General features: G+C 40.1%; 1 protein-coding gene across 1 annotated transcript in view; it reads left to right on the top strand.

Annotated features, from left to right (window-relative positions):
• The window catches only part of dync2h1 (dynein cytoplasmic 2 heavy chain 1), a 62047-nt gene extending 44336 nt beyond the window's left edge, over positions 1–17711 (top strand). The window contains 16 exon segments of the mRNA XM_049725615.2: positions 1775–1935; positions 2328–2453; positions 5709–5819; positions 6760–6829; positions 6938–7023; positions 7799–7874; positions 8026–8246; positions 10956–11060; positions 12706–12822; positions 13739–13846; positions 13950–14051; positions 14761–14850; positions 15528–15637; positions 15702–15783; positions 16902–17018; positions 17461–17711. Coding sequence (XP_049581572.1) covers positions 1775–1935; positions 2328–2453; positions 5709–5819; positions 6760–6829; positions 6938–7023; positions 7799–7874; positions 8026–8246; positions 10956–11060; positions 12706–12822; positions 13739–13846; positions 13950–14051; positions 14761–14850; positions 15528–15637; positions 15702–15783; positions 16902–17018; positions 17461–17622 — 1844 coding nt within the window. The 3' untranslated portion in view covers positions 17623–17711.
• The last annotated feature ends 1449 nt before the right edge of the window (positions 17712–19160 follow it).

Raw genomic sequence — 19160 nt, 5'->3', positions numbered from 1 at the left:
TCTAGCATTAGAGTTTATTAAGTACACAATTGGACAAAATATTGTGGCTTGTGTCAGCAGGGTTTCCTAACTTGTTGAACAGCAAATGAGTATACCATTGAAGTTGTAGTCAGTATTTGCAGAGTATTAGTCTTTATCCATGGAGGGCGGCAGATATACTCATAACAAAGCAGGAGCGGAGTAGAGAGACAGTGTGCGTATTTGTGTCTTTGGCAGTAAATCTGTATGCTAATGAGGCATGGTCTGTAATCCTTTTACAACTAATCTCACCCAATCCTTTCAGTCTGGCCACTGCTCGCACGCACACAGTCATGCCTCGCTAAACTTAAACTCAAATAATTTTTAAAATGTCTCTGAGTCATCCTATTTCTGAGCCGGACTATTCATTTGACTTGGCAGCTGTCATATACAGAACAACTCTATTTTATTAGTTATTTTTAATTGTACTATTTGTCAACATGTGGTGGCATGTTGGTTCTTCACTTTCGATATTCCAAAAACAAGAACATTAGGTTAGTTGGACACGCGAAATCGTTATGAATTGTTTTCGTCCATTTTTGTCCATTGTGATTGGCTGGCTACAGTCAAAGGTGCATCTGCCCTCTTGCCCGAAGTCAGGTGGGATAGGCTCCAGCACACCCGTGACCCTAATGAGAATAGGCAAGATAGAAAATGGGTGGATGGATATCAAGATGATAGCAAAGCAACTCTTACGCTTCAATTGTCAGGCTGATACGTGAGCATATACTACATATGACATACACTTTTTCAAGTTGTATTTGAAACATGTGTTTGTTTTCTAGGTTCCTCTTTGCCCTAACTGCATGTTCCAAAAATCAAGGTGAATGTTGTAATTCACTGCCTGGATGCTTGTTTGCAGTCCGAATACTGATTACCTGCCGGTAACATAGGCGGCAAATGCGAGTTTGTGCACACGAACAAATGCCCCTACACCACAAGCCATGTGGTCAGATGACGTTTTTCTTTATGTTGCTATGGTGAATCAGCTAAAGGCTGTTCTAAGATGTTTTCTACCATCTACTATCTGCTTTCAGTGTCTGTGTTTGGAAGGGTGGAGCAGATTGCATTTGGCAGCGGCCACCAAAGTCTGGCTAAGTCTGTTTGATTGTGTGCGTGTGTGCATGATTATTAGAGTATTAGACTGAGATTTTGAAAATGTTGCCTCTATTAGCTAATATCTGATGTTTCATTCAATTACAGCTGGATTACAGCCACATGTGCATTGTCAAACAGCAGCACCCCCCCCCCCCCACACACACACACACACACATACGTATGCACTGCATGAAGACACGTTGGCGAAGGGCTACAACAGGGAGCTGACAGTGTGAACACATTTTGCTTCTCTACGTACTGTATTGCTCTTAGTATGTATAGTGAATCAGCTTCCTTATCTTCCTCATCAGCCAATTTTCTTTTGCCTTTCCATCTATTCTCCATCGATGCCCTTCTTCATTTTATTTCAATGTGGATCACCTTCCCTTCCCTTTCCGTTGATGACCCATCTCCACCTTTGTGCTGCATTGTGGAAATTTAATTACTGCCGAATCAGCAGCTCACATTCTTCTGCCACTGCTCTGTATTTACATTTGTATCAGCAGTTGCTTCAACTTGTTCTGCTTTTTTGACAGGCTTTTATTCCCTCTCTATGGAACCGACATCTCAAAACAGTTCACTTGTAGTATCTCTAAAAAAAAAAAAAATCCACACAAACCACACTCATCTTTTTTGCCTTTTCTTGTTGTTTCTCCAGGTATGAAGGAGCTCTCCCCTCCTCCTCTGAACCTGCGGCGTCTTTATGCTGAGACACTGGAATGGGAGCCAGTGCTCATCATCACTTCACCCGGGGCCGACCCCTCCCAAGAGCTTGTAGAACTTGCCACAGACATTGTGGGTCGGGACCACTATCATGAGGTACACAACAGATATGAAATTTCGGATATTGTGAATGCAAACAAACTAATTTCCTGTTTAAGTTCAAATTGACTTTTGGTGGTAACTAGCCGGGGTTCCAAAATTGGCTGTTATTTTTTTTTGGGCAAAGCTGTAATTGCAAGGAACTTAAATGCAAATGAGTTCATTTGTAAGACCTCAACTAAAGTCAGCTATCTACATATTTGATTGGATTGGAATTTGCAAAGTAATCGAGTTTTTCAATTGCATGCTTTTCACCCATTGAAGGGAAAATTTCAATGGTGCAATCACATTATATACCCACTAAACTCAAATGCCAAGACAGAATTGGATTTTCCATCCCATTTCCTATGTTTGGTGCCCTGCCTGAGTGTGGGTCTCTGTCTGTCCAGATCTCGTTGGGTCAGGGACAAGCTGATGTGGCCCTGGCCACACTCAGAGAATGTTCCCGAAACGGAGAGTGGCTTTGCTTGAAAAACCTTCATCTTGTCACAGCATGGTTACCTCTCCTCGAAAAAGTAAGCACTCTCTCTGCTGTGTGATATGTTTTTATTTTTATATTCACTTCTTGTTGTTATGTAGGCATTTGTGTTCCACATGGTAAGGCTCTGCTATTTTTTAAATATCTACTCTTCTGAACAAATCATTTTAATACTAAAATAAAGCTTTCTTACCCAGAAACAATTGTGCAGTTTGGTTATAATGAATACTTGATACTATTTCTGATAGTCTGTGTTAGATGTAAATTTGGTGCAAACTGACTTTTTTGGTCTTTGGATCTATTCAGTGGAATTGTGCAACTTATGCCTGTTATGCTGCATTTGAATGATAAGCAAAATATACATTGATAAACACAACATACAGTACCATGCTGGAAACAGATTGTTATATTTGTGGCATATTTTAAATTTAATTTATTCGCTTAAACATGCCAACGCTTGAATGACATCAAAAGCCACACTTAAAACTTTCCGTCTTTTTTATTCTTCCTTATAGAATGATTTCTCACTGTACTGTTTGTATTTTTTTATGTGTTCCAAGCATGCTGTGTCAACCTCTGTCTCACCTGTTGTTACACCTCACTGTTTACATATTCGTTTTTTTCTATGCAGGTTTTTCTTTTGTTTTATTTATGTCATTGTACCTTTCCTTGGGTTATGTTTGGTAATGTGTGTGGCAGGTCAACACTCACTCGAAGGCATAGTTGTTGGGGCAGAAACGTGTGTGTGTCTGCGTGTGTGTGTGTGGGTGTCCTTTAGTCCAGCGGCGTTGCTCACAGTACGGAATAAAGCTTCTTCTTGTATTTCCCTCACCTGTGTTTTACATTTCGGATATCATCTGAAGCAGCAACGCATAGCCTGTGAACCTTAAACCCTCCCTCTGTTCCTCTTCATCACCTTTTTTCTTTGTTTCGCTCTTAACCATCAACTGATGAGGTCTCGGCAGTCAAGCTTGAAATGAGAAACTGCCGTGACGAGGGAATGACGGGGGCAGTGTGAGAAAGGAAGTTAAGATGAGAGTATGATGAATGAACAAAATGGTGGTTGTGAAAGGAGGAAAATGGACAAAGATGACCAGAGCCTCTCTAAACCCGGCGTAGACAAAAAAGTCTATCTTGTCACTTTACTTTAGTTATTAATCCATGTAGGTGTCTCTCACAAAATAGACACTTTTTTTCTGAAAGGGATGTCAATTCCTGTGTTTGCTTGTCTCTGACCATGTGCATTAATAGCAAAATGGGGCCATAGGGGACAACGCAAGAAGAGAGAATGCAATAGAGGGGAGAAAGTCATTGGATGAGAAATGGTGAAAACATGTCAAATATTGTTGTTTTAATTACTGTGTATTATTAACTGAGTGTACATTATACACACATATATCTTCCTTGTTGTAAATTCAATTGTTATTACAGAAGCATACTAAAAATGGTTGACTCAAAGTCAAGCTACTCCCTTAACCCAATTGAAAACTTGCAGAGTGCGCCATAGAGGAGAATGCAGAAGAGAGGCACCATTTCGGATGATTTAGACAGAATTTATCTTTCTGTCTTGTGAAATTATAGGTGAATTATAGGAAATTCTGTGTTGTTTTGTTTATTATGTGCTAAAGAACACAACTAACCGGGGGGTATAAATATGGTGGTGGGCACTGTATGTGTCATAGAAGCGATGACCCTGCCTCTCGCCATAAATCAAATAGAATATGTTTCAGCTTATCTCTGGCCTTAATGCGGAATACTGTTTTTGAAAATGTGGATGGACGGCCAATATTTGTTGTCTACCTGTGAGGCTGATGGGCATGTGATGTACAAGTTTAAAATGGAAACAAAGCAGAGCTTACCATATTAGTGGCTAGGGCAGGGGTGGGCAAACATTTTGACTTGCGGGCTGAATGGGGTTCTAAATTTTGACCGGGGGGCCGAACCAGGAGCAGATGGATGTAGTGTTTGTGTGAAGTAATATAAACGACCTGTAAAGGTCATTGCATAAAAGGTTTTGGCCTTTAGTAGGTAGTAAAGCATGGATATTCAAAAAAAGTTTTGGGAAAACAAATGCATTTATTAACAGCATTAAAAAAAAAAAAAAACATCCCTAAAAAACTGCTAGCAGTGATTCTCATAAAATACGACACTGTTATTATGAATAACAGTCTCCATCACTTCAGTGCCTGCAGGTCAGATTAATGAAAGATGTATGTTTATCTTATGAGATCACATCAAACGGCAAACATTCTGATCAAATATATCATCTTAAAGAATCGGTGAAAGCATACATCCAGATAAAGTAATCAAAACGGCAACACGGTGAGGGGTATCTGAAAATCAGAGCAGAGTTTTAACTCACAAACACCTGGTAACAGAGGTGAGGAAACGGGAAACACTTCCTTAAAGTAAGCCTTAAGAACTTTACAGGTTAAGATTAGTCACAAACAGGTGGTGCATCAATGTCCTTGAGCATCCTGCATTGTTTGAAAATGAGAATGGTCGCTATTTCAATCCCTGCTATTTGTACAGATCATATTCAAAATGCATTTTTTTACAACAAACTTGAAAGCTTCCCCTTCATTTTCAGTGGGAGAACAGTTTTGTTGGTCTCCCTTTTTTTGCTAGTGTGTCATAGTCTGGAGTAAAATTTGTTGTGGCAATTCTTAGGAGAGATCCGAGGTGTTGGTCCGTTTACCTAGATCTGTGACGGGTTGATGTTGATGTTCATGTGGTTGAACGTCATGTCGCGTACGTCGAGCCAAATTGGCCACTCTTTTTAAACACTCGGCACTGTGTCCACCTTGCTTTTCCTTGGGCGACTCATTTTAATGGAAGGATTCCAGGGGAAGGTTTGTGGGTGGCTTTAGCGTAAAACTGTATCCGAAAGCTCGGCGCGCAAATTACAAGAATGCTGTCGTCACAGCCCACACTCTAAATTCGGCACTGATACAAATAGAGCGCGAGTGCGCCATTTTCGTACTACTGAGTACGTACACGCACTTGTGAGTGTGCGCCGAGCTTTCTGACACGGCTTCCGGTAGTAAATGCGCAGGCGGGTGGTTCCCCATCTACTGGGGAAACGCAGTCATTGCAGGCAAAATGACCGAAAAAAAAAAAAAAAGTTTAATAATACAATTTATTTAGGGTTGGCGGGCCGGATTAAACGGTCCCGTGGGCCGGATGTGGCCCGCGGGCCGTAGTTTGCTCATACCTGGGCTAGGGGATGCCTAGTCAAGGAAAACAAGCATACCCACAATGTTTCTAAATGTGTACCATCTTCATTTCATAGGAGCTAAATGTGCTTCGACCCAAAGAAGGCTTCCGTCTCTGGTTGACATCAGAGGTTCATCCCAGATTTCCTCCCATACTGCTGCAATCCAGCCTCAAGATCACATATGAGGTACACATAACACATAATGTTTAACACTATTTGTATTATTTTGAGATTTCATTAGCTTTTGAATATGGCTGTCTTTGTGGCTAGTTGATTCCTGGTGTAAATGAGAACAAACTTTTTTCAAAGGCCGCTGATGCCGTACATACGGTGCACTTTATATAGCTGCAGATTTTTTGCCCAGAGATGCAGAGGTATGCAGAGTGTGTGTTAGTCAAGCATAATTCATTGCATGGTGTTTTTCTGATGAGAGTACTGCTCAAGGGGAAACCTGCTTTAGCAACCACGCAGGCAGCATAACCTGCTCCTCTGTTGTTGTCTCTCCATCTTTCTCTCTTAGCTGACAGACTCACATGAGGAAACACATTTTAAATACCTCATCAACTCAAAAATGCAAGTGTGTTTTATGCGAATGGATTGTTTTGGTGCTTCGGCAAGACACGGCAAGAGTAGTTTATAATGAGCTTTAAGTTTATCAGCTGAATGGGTGCTCTGCTGGGGCTTGTCTTTTATTTATTTATTTTTCACACGTTGCTGTTCTATTTAGAGCTCGTTAACGTTGTCTTTAAAGTCTCACCACACAACACAAGTTACCTGTCACGGTCACTTTTGCTGTCTAATTGCAATCAAATCTTTTTTGTATCGAGCATTTGTAAATGGAGATAATGTGATACATTGTTGTCATCTACTACCATGTATTTATTTTTATTCCTCGTTCTATTAATCGCATTGAACATCTGACCACAACCTGCCTGTTTGTTGTTAATTATTTCACAAATGATATACCAAATAATGTGACAGAATGAAAAACAAACATGAATTGTTCTCATGTTGGCATAGATGCACATAGGTATTAAGCGAGTGTAATTTTGTTTGAATCTCAGTAAACTTCACAATCTCATCTTTTGATCTGCATTACTTACCTATATCTGTATTGTGTATCAAGGATCCTCCTGGGTTGAAGAGGAACTTGTTGAGGACTTATGAATCCTGGACACCTGAACAGATTAGTAAAGGTCTCATCTCTTCTCATGACATTTTATTGTTAACATCTGCTTTGCTATTTTTCTTGTTACATTGAACTCAATAGATTATTCAAGATGATGTTAAGTGGTTTTGTTTAGGTGGGATACTAGCCCGGGCCCAGTCTCTCTTCTGTCTAGCCTGGTTCCATGCTGTCTGCCAAGAGAGACGTAACTACATACCTCAGGTAGCACACACAGACACACAATGTAAAACCACAGTTGTAAAAATACTACAACAATTACATGATTACAACCTATAACATACCATCTCATGTGGGAGGCAACATACAGAGAGGAATTACCAAACATACATGCACAGCCCCCTGCAACATCAATAGGAAGACCACCAAAAATGCATCCAGATATATTTAAAGTAAACACTACTGTAATTTATTGGACTAGGTCGGTCAATACTGTAGACAGTGTGCATGTGTGTGTACGTGTGTTCTGTCTGCAAAACTATTTTCCCTTGCTGATTATTCAGGGTTATTACCTTGACATTCTATGAGCTGAGTCACTGTTAAGAATGTGTGGAAAAAAACTGGCGACTAACTGCTGAGGTTAAGTGAAGTTTGTTTTCAAGGTAATTCAATAAAACACCATCCATCAATCTGTTTTCTACCACCCATCCAGTTTGGGTTCATGGGTGTGAGGATACAAAATGATATAAAAACCTGAAATAAATTAATGAAAGAAAGAAAGAAAGAAAGAAAGAAAGGAAGAAAGAAAGAAAGAAAGAAAGAAAGAAAGAAAGAAAGAAAGAAAGAAAGAAAGAAAGAAAGAAAGAAAGAAAATGAAACTATTACAGATGAACAGATCACTTGAAACAATATGTAATATTTAACTTATTAAATTAATTAAATAAATAAATAAATAAATAAATAAATAAATAAAACAAAACTATTACAAATGAACAGATCACTTGAAACAATATGTGATATTTAACTTCTTATTTTTTAGGGATGGACTAAGTTCTATGAATTTTCCTTATCAGACCTGCGCGCTGGTTTTGAAATCATCGATAGGCTTTTTGAAGGTAGGGGACTGACTCTCTTAAACCTCTGCTCTCCGATCAAACCATTTCTATCACCTTGGATCCTGTTTAGCTGGAGTGTGTTGGTAAATTCTCTTATTCTTACATTCTGTCTGTACTTCAGGGGCTTTGAGTGTGTTCTGATCCCTTTCAGGAGGGAAACCTTTTCAGTGGGAGTTTGTCCATGGCCTGTTGGAGAGTGCCATCTATGGCGGACGCATTGACAACCCATCTGACCTCCGCATCTTGCGCTCTTACCTGGAGCAGTTTTTCTCTGCACGACTCTTCTCCTCCATCTCAGCCGGACAGGGAAAGAGCAAAGGAGCACGTTTTCTCCCTTCTCAGATTAGCCTTCCAAATTCTTGCTCCATCTTGGTAGGTTCAGGGGATTACACAACAAATATTTTGCAAGCAAACATTTTAATTTACGGTTGCTAAGATGGCGGTCCGCTTATGTAACATCCCCTTTAAGCCATCCAAAATTAAATCTTGTTAAAAAGAAATATTAAATGGAGCAATTCCATCTTTGCCTCTTGAAGCAAATGCTAGTCAGACTGTATCCTAAATGAAATCTGCTGCATTGGCTAAGTAAAAAGTATCTGTAGGAGAAAAAAAAAAAAACTACAGACTTCTGCTAGAGGCCACCCAAGCTTATCACTGACTCACACTTCTTGGAGTCTTTGAAACCGCATTTTTCTATAGCCACTTCAAAGTTGGGTAGACCTATGGTAGGAAAAGAAAGTCAATATGGAAATCTGTGTTGTGAATTGACAATTTGCAAAGAAAGTAACAACTATTTAAGTGAGAGCTTAGTACCGTAATTTCCGGACTATAAGTCGCGGTTTTTTTCATAGTTTGGGTGGGGGGGCGACTTATACTCAGGAGCGACTTATATATGTTTTTTTTTCACAAATTTTTACTTGATCATTAAGACATCACTTACAAGTATAGTTGACCACTTCCCATGTTATTTTTAGTATAGTTGATCACTTCACATGCTTTTATTTCTTTATCTTGAACATATTCAAAACATAAAAAATAGAGAAAACATCAAATAAAGCAATTAACACTTTAAAGCACCATATCCAAGTCCACTGTCTGCTGTATGTACACTTGCTCCATTTTTGCTCCTCTTATATTTATTATTATTATTTATTATTATTTGTTTATTTATCATTATTCAATACTCTTATTTATTCATTGTTAGTGCCTTCTTGGGTTTTTTTGTGTTGCTTGTATGCATATGTGTACTATCTCACCGAGGGATAGTGGAAATGTAATTTCAATCTCTTTGTGTGTCTTAGTATATAAAAAAATATATCGACGATAAAGCAGACTTTGACTTTGATAAAACAACCAAAAAAAATTATATTTTCAGACGAAACTGGATGAGGGCGCTCTAAATTTTACCGTTGGCCGTGACTCATCAACTGGGTGGGCTTAAGAAAAATGGCACCAAAAAGAAACTCATATTTTGCAGGTTACAAACTTCAAGTTGTAAAATATGCAGCTGAAAACAGTAATCGAGCAGCAGAAAGAAAGTTTGGAGAACCATGATGTACCAATGGATTACTATTTCAAGTGACGTCAGTAGCGCGGCGCGCCGGTTGTTTACATACAAACGTGCCCACACAAGGACTACCATCATTAGCGGTGATCATTTCTAAGTGACACGGAGGACAAAGAGTTTGAAGGAATTAAGGATTTGGAGTGACATAGAAGGTTTGAAAAACTATTATGGCTTTTACGCACGCCCGGTCTCTACTGAGTCGGGGGCCGACGCTCGGCCGAGTGGCTGTCCGCTGAACGGTGCGCGGGGCTCGGACATGGCCATTACGCACGCCCGGTCCTATGCCATGGAGCTCTCGTGTCTGGAAGTCCACGCCGCCACACGCTTGGAAGTTTGTTTTGTTTAATAAAGAGCCGTATACCAAACCCACGTCTATCCTTGTACTTTGTTAACGCTACAATATAGTTATATACTAGATCTGTGGAATAAAGACGAGGCTGACGTCAGGGCGCACGCGCGGCGATGTTGACAAAGGACGAGGAATTTGACCGATGGATTTAATGGATTTAAAGTGCACGGATGGTTTGATAATATTATTGGCTTATATTATAGTTATTTGAAATATAGTTTATCTATCGTTATATGAGCCTGTGGAATATTTTGAAGTGCAAGCGCCCTCAGTCGCGCGCACCCATTGTTGACAAAGAACGATCGATGGATTTAATGAATTGGAGTGACACCGATGGTTTTATAAACATGTTATTCATGTAATAGTTGTCCTTAATCACTCTATATGTTACGTCAGGCCCGTTCTCAGCTCTTTGTTTGAGTTTGTCACGTTGGCATACCTATCGTTTAGCCTGTTGTTGCTATTTAATGAATTGGAGTGACACTGATGGTTTTATAAACATGTTATTCATGTAATAGTTGTCCTTAATCACTCTATATGTTACGTCAGGCCCGTTCTCAGCTCTTTGTTTGTGTTTGTCACGTTAGCATACCTATCGTTTAGCCTGTTGTTGCTATCGTTTAGCCTGTTGTTGCTCGTTCATGACTGTTTTTGGTGTGGGATTTTGTCGAATAAATTGCCCCCAAAATGCGACTTATACTCCGGAGCGACTTATATATGTTTTTTTTCACTTTTTGGGGCATTTTATGGCTGGTGCGACTTATACTCCGGAGCGACTTATAGTCCGGAAAATACGGTATGTGCTATGTATGTTTTTTCACATTGTTCGCGGACCTTTTGTCACGTTAGGTCAACAACACAAGCACACACACAATCAAGCATACGAACACTTAAGCTATCTGCTGTAGCACATAAAACATTTATCACATCTTGCTTAAAAATGTGAAACCCTCGCATTACGTGACCTTAGCAACTTGTACATTCTGAGTTGATAAGAAGCTATAAAACCAATACTTGTAATCAAGAATAATTTTAAGTTGTAGATTCTCTCACATACTGTTCTTGCTTCATGTATTGTTCTAAAAATGTGAAAATGTTCTTTTATTGTGTTTACATGTGCTATGTTGTACATCTTGTAAACACAAGTGTGTTTGTGTGCTCTCAGGACTACCGTGGCATCGTGGAGAATCTCCCAGAGGATGACAAGCCTGCATTCTTTGGTCTTCCCGCTAACATAGAAAGAACCTCCCAGAGAATTATCAGCTCCCAGGTGCATAACAAAAACCCACACATTCTTACCTGGTTGCTAAATCAACCACACATGTAAGCAATACATAAGTGTCTGTCGACAAATGTTGAGGACATAATACTGTATTGGTTGATAGACACTCAGCTGCTTAGCTGGGCAGCTACTTTGGGTACAAGGTACACTTGCACAATCGGATATTAGGGTTCCAAGACACAAGCTTTAGCCACAATAACATCAGAGGCCCCTCTTGGAATGATGCAGTGCAGTAATGCAGCAAAACAACAACAAAGCATTCAGCAGTCTCCAAACAATCCTATCAAGCAGCCATCTGCTGCATTTATCATAGTGTGAGATGAAAGCCCCTTTGCACAGGCACACAACTTTTACGGGAGTAATTCAATCATTCATAATGTGTGTTTTGTCCGCATCAATCTCAGGTTGTCACTGTGTTGTTTTATATCTGTAACCATGATTGATAGTAAAAACTCTCTGCAGTTACTATAATGCTACTGCGACAAATAGAATGTTCACCAGTGATGTGGATCAAATTCCTAGAGCTTGAAAAAGCACTGTGCCTATCTTTGCTCTTCGAAAAATATCACAGAAACAAAACATCCTCGATGTTTGCATTATGCGGCCAGCCCTGTTTTTAACACAGGATGGTTGTGAGACAACGCGGGAAGGCGGCATGGGCAAACATGACAGTCCAGGCAAAAAAAAAAAAAAAATTGGTACGGCAGTCACGGTGCAAAATGAGAAACCTAGTGGGCCGTAGTGAGACGCGGTGAACATAACAAAATCTAGCAGCGCATCATACCACAACTTTGAGGCAGTCTGCAGCATAACTGTTTACTTATAAAGCAGGTGAGTGAGTGAGTGAGTGAGCGAGCGAGCGAGCGAGCGAGCGAGCGACCGACCGACCGACCGAGCGAGCGAGCGAGCGAGTGAGTGAGTCATGGATAGTTTGCCAATAACGGAACTAATCTTTTGAAAGTAATTTCAGTGATTGGGTTATTATGTGAGGTGCATTTACTCTTCATGGCAGAAAGGAGGTTCAACAATTTGGGGACAAATGAAGGATGCGGTGCAAATCTGTATGCGTGCATACACATTCAGTATGAAACACAGACACACATTTAATCACCCAAGCAAAGAAGATAAAGCAGGTGGTTTAAAGAGTTTGCCTGGACCTAATGGAAGCCATTCATCACCAACACTTGTCTTCCTCACATACACATTTGCATTAACGCACATCTTGATTCTATGTGAAAGCACAATACTGTCCTTTAGGCCTAAAGCTAAGCGTGTTTGATGGGCTGTGGAAGGATCTCTTATGAGTTACACTTGGAGTTCAGACTTGTTTTTTTTTTTTTTCTCTAAACCCGAACCCGTGCTCCATGTCTTCGTCTTCCCCAGTAATTTGTTTTCACAAAACCACCGGATGAAACATTTTCACTGCTGGCATTTTCTTGATCCCAAAAACAAAACAAAGGAAATTATGTAGTTTGGGCATTGTAGTTTGTTATATTTTTATGGTTTAATTATTAATATAGGTGAGGATATGCCACTTAACACACACTAAACTCTCCTTGTATGAGGAACTTTGCAAACAACAGCTAATATGTATGTAACAACCTTTACCATATTGTTTATCATTTTTTCACAGGTGATTTCCCAACTTCGTGTCATAAGCCGCTCAGTAGCAACTGGGTCAAAGTTTGACAGAGAGCTCTGGTCTAATGGACTTTCACCTATCCTCAACTTGTGGAAGAAACTCAACAAGGTACTTTTCAGTATTTGCTCTTTTTTTGTGATAAGTGTACAGTGCTGTAGAATATAATCAGTCTTGGATATCCTTCACTGGTAAAAAGATGGTTGTGGGTTTGAGTCTCAGCCCGGTCCTCTTTTGAATGTTCTCTCTATATTTGTATGGGCTTTCCTCTGAGCCAGACTCTAAAAACATGCGCGTAAGGATTGTAAAATTCTACATTTTATTTTGACCGTACCGTATTTTCCACACTATAAGGCGCACCTAAAGACCTCCAATTTTCTCAAAAGCCGACAGCACGCCTTATATATGGACCAATATTGAGCCACTACAGGAGGTGTGTCCAAATATATGGATTTATATATGGACAAAGTTTTAAAATGGGCCCTTCATTGAAGGTGCGCCTTATAATCCGGTGCACCTTATATATGGACACATTTTTAAAATGGGCCATTCATTGAAGGTGCGCCTTATAATCCAGTGCGCCTTATCGTGCGGAAAATGCGGTATTTGGTGTGGGAAAAAGGCTGTCTTGAATTAACATTGGTGTGCGTCAATTCTCCTGTCTCTCAAATTTATGAACATTATGCAGCAGAACATAACAATAGCTGACCTTCAATGCAAATGAAACAGGATCAATTCCCACTCAATGCTCCATTCACAATTGTCCTTTGATTGACAGGTGATTAGTACAAGGTCTGACCCGCCTTTAACCTTAAATCTGCTGGGACGGGCTCCAGCTTCTCTGTGTCATGAAGCAATATGGATAATGAGTGTTTGAGGCAAGTCCTCAAGTTTCTGTTGAATTCTTCCCAGGCTTTGCATATTTTCTTGATGGCAAATCTTGTTTTAAACAAATAACAAATAATCTTACTTCCCTATTGTATTTGAAAGCAAACATATTTCTGTCTGGCCCCCATCTACATTCCAGGGTTCTGCACTGATCCAGCAAAAGGTCACACCACCCACAGATCAACATGGTTCCCCAGTTCTGTCATTCATTGTTCTGGAGCAGTTTAATGCCATCCGCTTGGTTCAGGTGTGTAAGGCAACCACCATTAAGAGAGATAGAATGTCTTGAAATTCATTTATAAGACTAGCACTTGCGTGATACGTGTCCTAATTTCTAATTGCTATCGCAGAGCATCCACCAATCACTCGCTGCCTTAAGCAAGGTGATTAGAGGGACTGAGCTTCTAACTCCTAAGGTGCAAAAACTGGCAACTGCTTTGCTCAATCAAGAGGTAAGTGGAAACCATTTATGGATGAAGTCACAATTACCAAAAGCAGTTGGCTGTACGGATGTTTAAAATCACAGCCAAAATCCCATTATTTATTACTCGTGTTTGGTTATTTAGTATGTGAGTATATTTGCAGGGAAACAAACTTAATATTGCTTACCATGTCACTTCACATCACTTAAATTAATTTTTGTTTAGTCCGAATGAGGGAAAACATAAAGGAGGACAACTCTGCCTGAGATAAAATGCAAACAGCTTTTCTAAAGCCCAGTAAAGGTCAGCTTCTTTGTTCGTACTTTTGAATGCATAGCCACCCCTTCAACCCTCCATTATCCATTTTGCTTCTCTTCCCTTCACACGATACATGCTGAAAAATGCACACACCGCATTGTAATGACTTTTTAAAACTCTTTTTATGTAAAACACAGCCAGCCAAGGGACTAATCCTAGCAACTTTTTAGGCAGGCATGGGCTGCTTTCCCCCAGGGGCTGACTTTAATGCAGCTCGATAAATTTGATTTCATACTCCGCCATGTAGTTTTCTGCATTGACAGCAAAAGTGGGGGAAAGATGTGCGTTCATTTGACCACGCATCAGCTGCAGCATGTACAGTACCTTTCTGACTGACTCATATTTGAGAAGGTCATCTTAATGCCAAGACTGTTGAAAAAGATTTCTAATAAATTGCTTGATTATTTTTGCTCTTTCTTAGTGTCCTTTGGCATGGCAAAATATGTGGGAGGGACCTGAAGAGCCAATGCAGTACCTGGGTGCTATCATAATGCGTGCACTTGCCTTACAGGTAATATTCCTCATCAGCATAGTTGATCGTTATGTGCCAGCATAAAGGCCTTTGATAAAGTGATAGGAAATTGTTGTTAATGGTTGATGGAAATCATTTTTTGACAAACATAAATAGTGTTCTCATATACATTTAAATTGCTTGAAATTCACCAAAGCACTATGTTGGTGCCAGGAAGTAAAGGCTTTGGCTCTGTCTACTTTAGACTGTGTCAGGATCCACGCCTACCTCAATATGTTCTGGCAGCCGAGAGACACACTCGCACACCCTTGCGTGTGTGTTCAGAAATACTTATGTCCATGAGAATCCGACTCATTTCATTATCTGTGTGAGGCAGAACCGTCTGTCGGTCTGCTATTACGTCTGCCTGCACGCCCAATTGTTTGCATGCGTGTATGGCATCACTGTTTCTTTGCATCTACTGACCTCCTTGCACTCCATTTTCCTTTGTGTCCCTTTCTTGAGGTAACTCTCTCTAAATATCTCTTTGTGCCCCTCGTAATGGTAGCCAGCTCAACTAATATAATAAAAGCTAGCCGTAGCTTGAATGGCACAGACTGGCTCGCTGTGTATTTGTCAGAATGCATACATCTGCATCTGCATACATCTGCTCATCTCCATTCATCTTTAAGGCTAGTCCTTCCCTGCTTATTTGCGTTTTTGTTCCATTTTTACAGGATTGGGTGGAACATGCTAGCAAACAAACTCTTCTGTCGGACATCTTGGATCTGTCCGAGCTCTTCCACCCTGATACCTTTCTCAATGCTCTGAGGCAGGAGACTGCCAGGTAGGATTTGTTTGACCTTGTTCTACAATGAGACTGATAAATAACCTCTTTTTGTGGCTTTTAGATCTTTAGGTTGTTCAATGGATAGTTTGGTGTTTGCATCGTCATGGAGGGATCCCATTGTTGGAGCCAAACTTCAAGTTAAGGTAGAATGGCGCACGCACGCACGCACGTACGCACGCACACACACACACACGCACACAATATACAGTTGCAGTGTGCCATTAATGGCCATCAGATACCCCACTATTGAAGCGACTAATCTAGATGGATTCAAATATGCATTAGGTCAATGCTGTTAACTGACATCAATCATTTGCTCCCGCCTGTAGTCTGATGTGAGTCACTTTAGTGATCTGGATTCCTGTCAGTTGACAAGTTAATAAGTTGTTCCGATAATGCAGCCATGGTGACTCAATGCAATGTAACTCCATTTTCAAGTGACCAAATGGCACTCTGTTACCTCAAATAACATTCAACATTCGTTTGGGTTTGAAAACGTGTATTATCGAGGCGCTTTTGGCATCTTGTATGACTTGACTAGTTTTGAGTGTATAACAAGAGATGGGTGGAATGTGGGCTCCTAACAAGAAGCTGCGGCTCCATGCAGGGAAGAAAAACACTCCAAAATCTGATAGCTGAAGATAGTGACTGAATAATTATTGTGAAGCAAAGTGCTCTTTTACTGACACACACACACACACATAATGTAGCTTTGTGTGGATATTTCTCTCCTTGCCCTTTTTTCTCTTGCCCAGATTATGGTGATTTAGTAGTTGTCTTTGTATGTCTGGCTTGCCGCCAGAGTTCCTTTTATTGTCTGAGCTGCAGTGGAAAATCTCTTGAGTCACTGGAGTGAATGCATTCGCTAACATGAACTTCGAGTTCACGTGTTTGTGTCTTTGAATTTTCTCTCTAAATTGGGGCTCAGATCGGCTTGTCTCTGCATCTTCTTCGCATCTCTCTTCAGGGACTGTCTGTCCTTGTTATCATTCTATATGGCATTGATATGCGTTTTAAAACGCCTGTTTGTAATTATCACCTTCCTTCTCCTTTCTTTGTCTTCTTCTACACCCTTTGTTGTGAGGGAGAAATTGTGGTGAGAGGTGTTATTCTGATTTTGTTTGCAGCATTACAAAACATGAAACATTATACAAGGTTTCCATGGTTCCTTAAAAGTCATTGATTCTGTAAATCTAAAAACCTTGTTTGGCATTAAAAATGTCTTGAATGATCAATGATCTATTTTTTTTATTTTTTTTAGGTGGGCGGTCTCCAGCTGGAGGGTTGTAGTTTTGATGGTGTCCATCTCTGTGAAAACCAACATGACTCTCCCAGTGTGTCAGCTGTGCCGCTCTGCTACATGGCCTGGGTTTCTCAGGTATGGGTTCCAAAATACTTTACAAGAGAGGGGCCATATTGAGTAGAGTAGAGTCGAATGTGGAGTTGAACCATCATTAACTTATATTTGTATGTGTTTGGCTGACAAAATACAATTTTGTGGCGAAGGAAGACATCTCGTCATTGTTCTATTCAAACTTGCAACTAAAATTCAACGCACATTGACGTAATATCTCTGAAATATGAGCAAAACAGCTAATAAAATGCAGTGCTTTAGTCGTGTCCTATAATATTACCACTTGGATCTTAAAAATGTTGGATTGGGATAGAGTTTTACCTCAATTTTGCTACATTTTTCAGGAGTGTAACTATTTACTCATTGATTCGGCAAGTGACAAATACTTGTTTACACCTCGGAGGAGGCCTGTGCTATATCTGTCATTTTGGTTCAGTTGTCATCTGTGTTTTGTGCTCACTCGTAGAATTCTACTGCTGACCACGCTGCTTCTGAGGAGAGCATCTGGCTGCCTTTGTATAGCAGCTCTGAAAGGGTGAAAGTGGTCACGCACATCAGTGTGCCCTGCAGAAGCAACCCCAGCCAGTGGATACAGACTGGCGCTGCCCTCTTCCTTAAGCAACAATGACAGGACCCCTTGAACTGTTCAACAGATGTACTGTGCATTTTATACTTGTATTTATTTTAGTAAAAATAAATAAATCTGTCTTAATTGTATATTTCTCCAGAAATCGTCTGCTTTACTGTGTTGATATATAAGTGAAAATGTTAGTGACAGTGTGTATATGTACTTGTGTCTGCATGCTTGTGCTATGAGCAAGAAGTGAAGTGGGTAAAATGGCAGTGGTGTGGAACGGCAGGTTAGAAAAAGGGAGAGAATTGGATTTTGGCCCAAAACTGGTTGGGTCACCGACCAAGTGGGAAAGAGGCAGTGAGACAGTGGACGGTGCTGCTCGGAGTGGGGAGACAGAAAGTATGGGGAAAATCACAGAGATGTTGTCTAATAGGAATGAAAAAGATTACTTAAAATTGGAGGAGAGCCAATCTATGAAAGGACAGTAGCGAAGGTCAGAGTGAGAAATAAACAACGGAGGACTTGAGTTTGACACGTGGGATCTAGAGTGAATGATTTGTGTGACAGAAACATTTCTTGTCAACATTGTTATGTATGACTTCTTTTTGTATGCATTTTGGAGTTCCACAAGGTTCCGAACTGATTGGCCAAATCCTGTGGTGATATTCGTGGCCTCTTTCGCTGCTGATGTGTCGTTCTCCCAATTACCGCTCTGGCTTACACAAGAGGTCATTTCGGGGAAAGCTGGTGAAAGGATAAATTTCGACTGTGCGGCATAAAACACAACAGAACATAATGGGCTTCACCAGAGGCAGCAGGCCAAACTGTTAAAACAGAACTTTCCATCGACCTGCTGCCCTGCAGGTTTAATTGAGGAGCAGCGTCACCAACCTCTGTTGGCCCTGTAAATCTCGGTGAGTAAATGCACGCAATACAATGTGTTCACCTATAATACGGTCGATTATTCTTCTAGTCCTGGTTTGTTGGTAAATTTGCATGATACTCTACAAATTTATAATCAACTAAGCACCTGTGGCAAAACATTCTTTTAAAAGATATAATGAAACCACACATAATCAGATCATCTTCATCATGGTTCCACAAATGTACTTTTTTAACAAACACATTTATGTTTGCTTGTCTTGTGTTTTTCGAGAACACCAAATCAAAACACTCTATTTTCCTGCACCATATGGAAATATTAATGCACAATAAACTGTGTCTTCAAACAAAGTTGGGCAAAAATTAACTCGACAAGATATTTTATATAATATACTCTTTCTATTTCAATTGAATGTAGAGTGATTTTAACCTTTTTTACTTTGCGTAGTGCCAAAAAATTAACTATGTCTTTTTCAAATTTTGTTATTGTTATTTAGTTATTGACATCAAACCAGTTTCTTAACACTATTCAGAACCTATTAACCCTGCTGCTTAACTTTTATATTATTCATGCCCTGTTCTTCTCACTCCCCTCTGGTAAAAGGTACCGCTTCTTAAAATCGAGAACTTCAAGATTGAGCAACAGTTTTTCTCATCAGGCTGTTAAAACCATCACCCCACCCCTGCTCATCCGATGCATATATATGTAT

The sequence above is a fragment of the Syngnathus scovelli genome, chromosome 7 (assembly GCF_024217435.2).
Source record: "Syngnathus scovelli strain Florida chromosome 7, RoL_Ssco_1.2, whole genome shotgun sequence".
In the NCBI taxonomy this organism is placed as follows: domain Eukaryota; kingdom Metazoa; phylum Chordata; class Actinopteri; order Syngnathiformes; family Syngnathidae; genus Syngnathus; species Syngnathus scovelli.
This window is presented reverse-complemented; position numbering and strand designations above follow the sequence as displayed.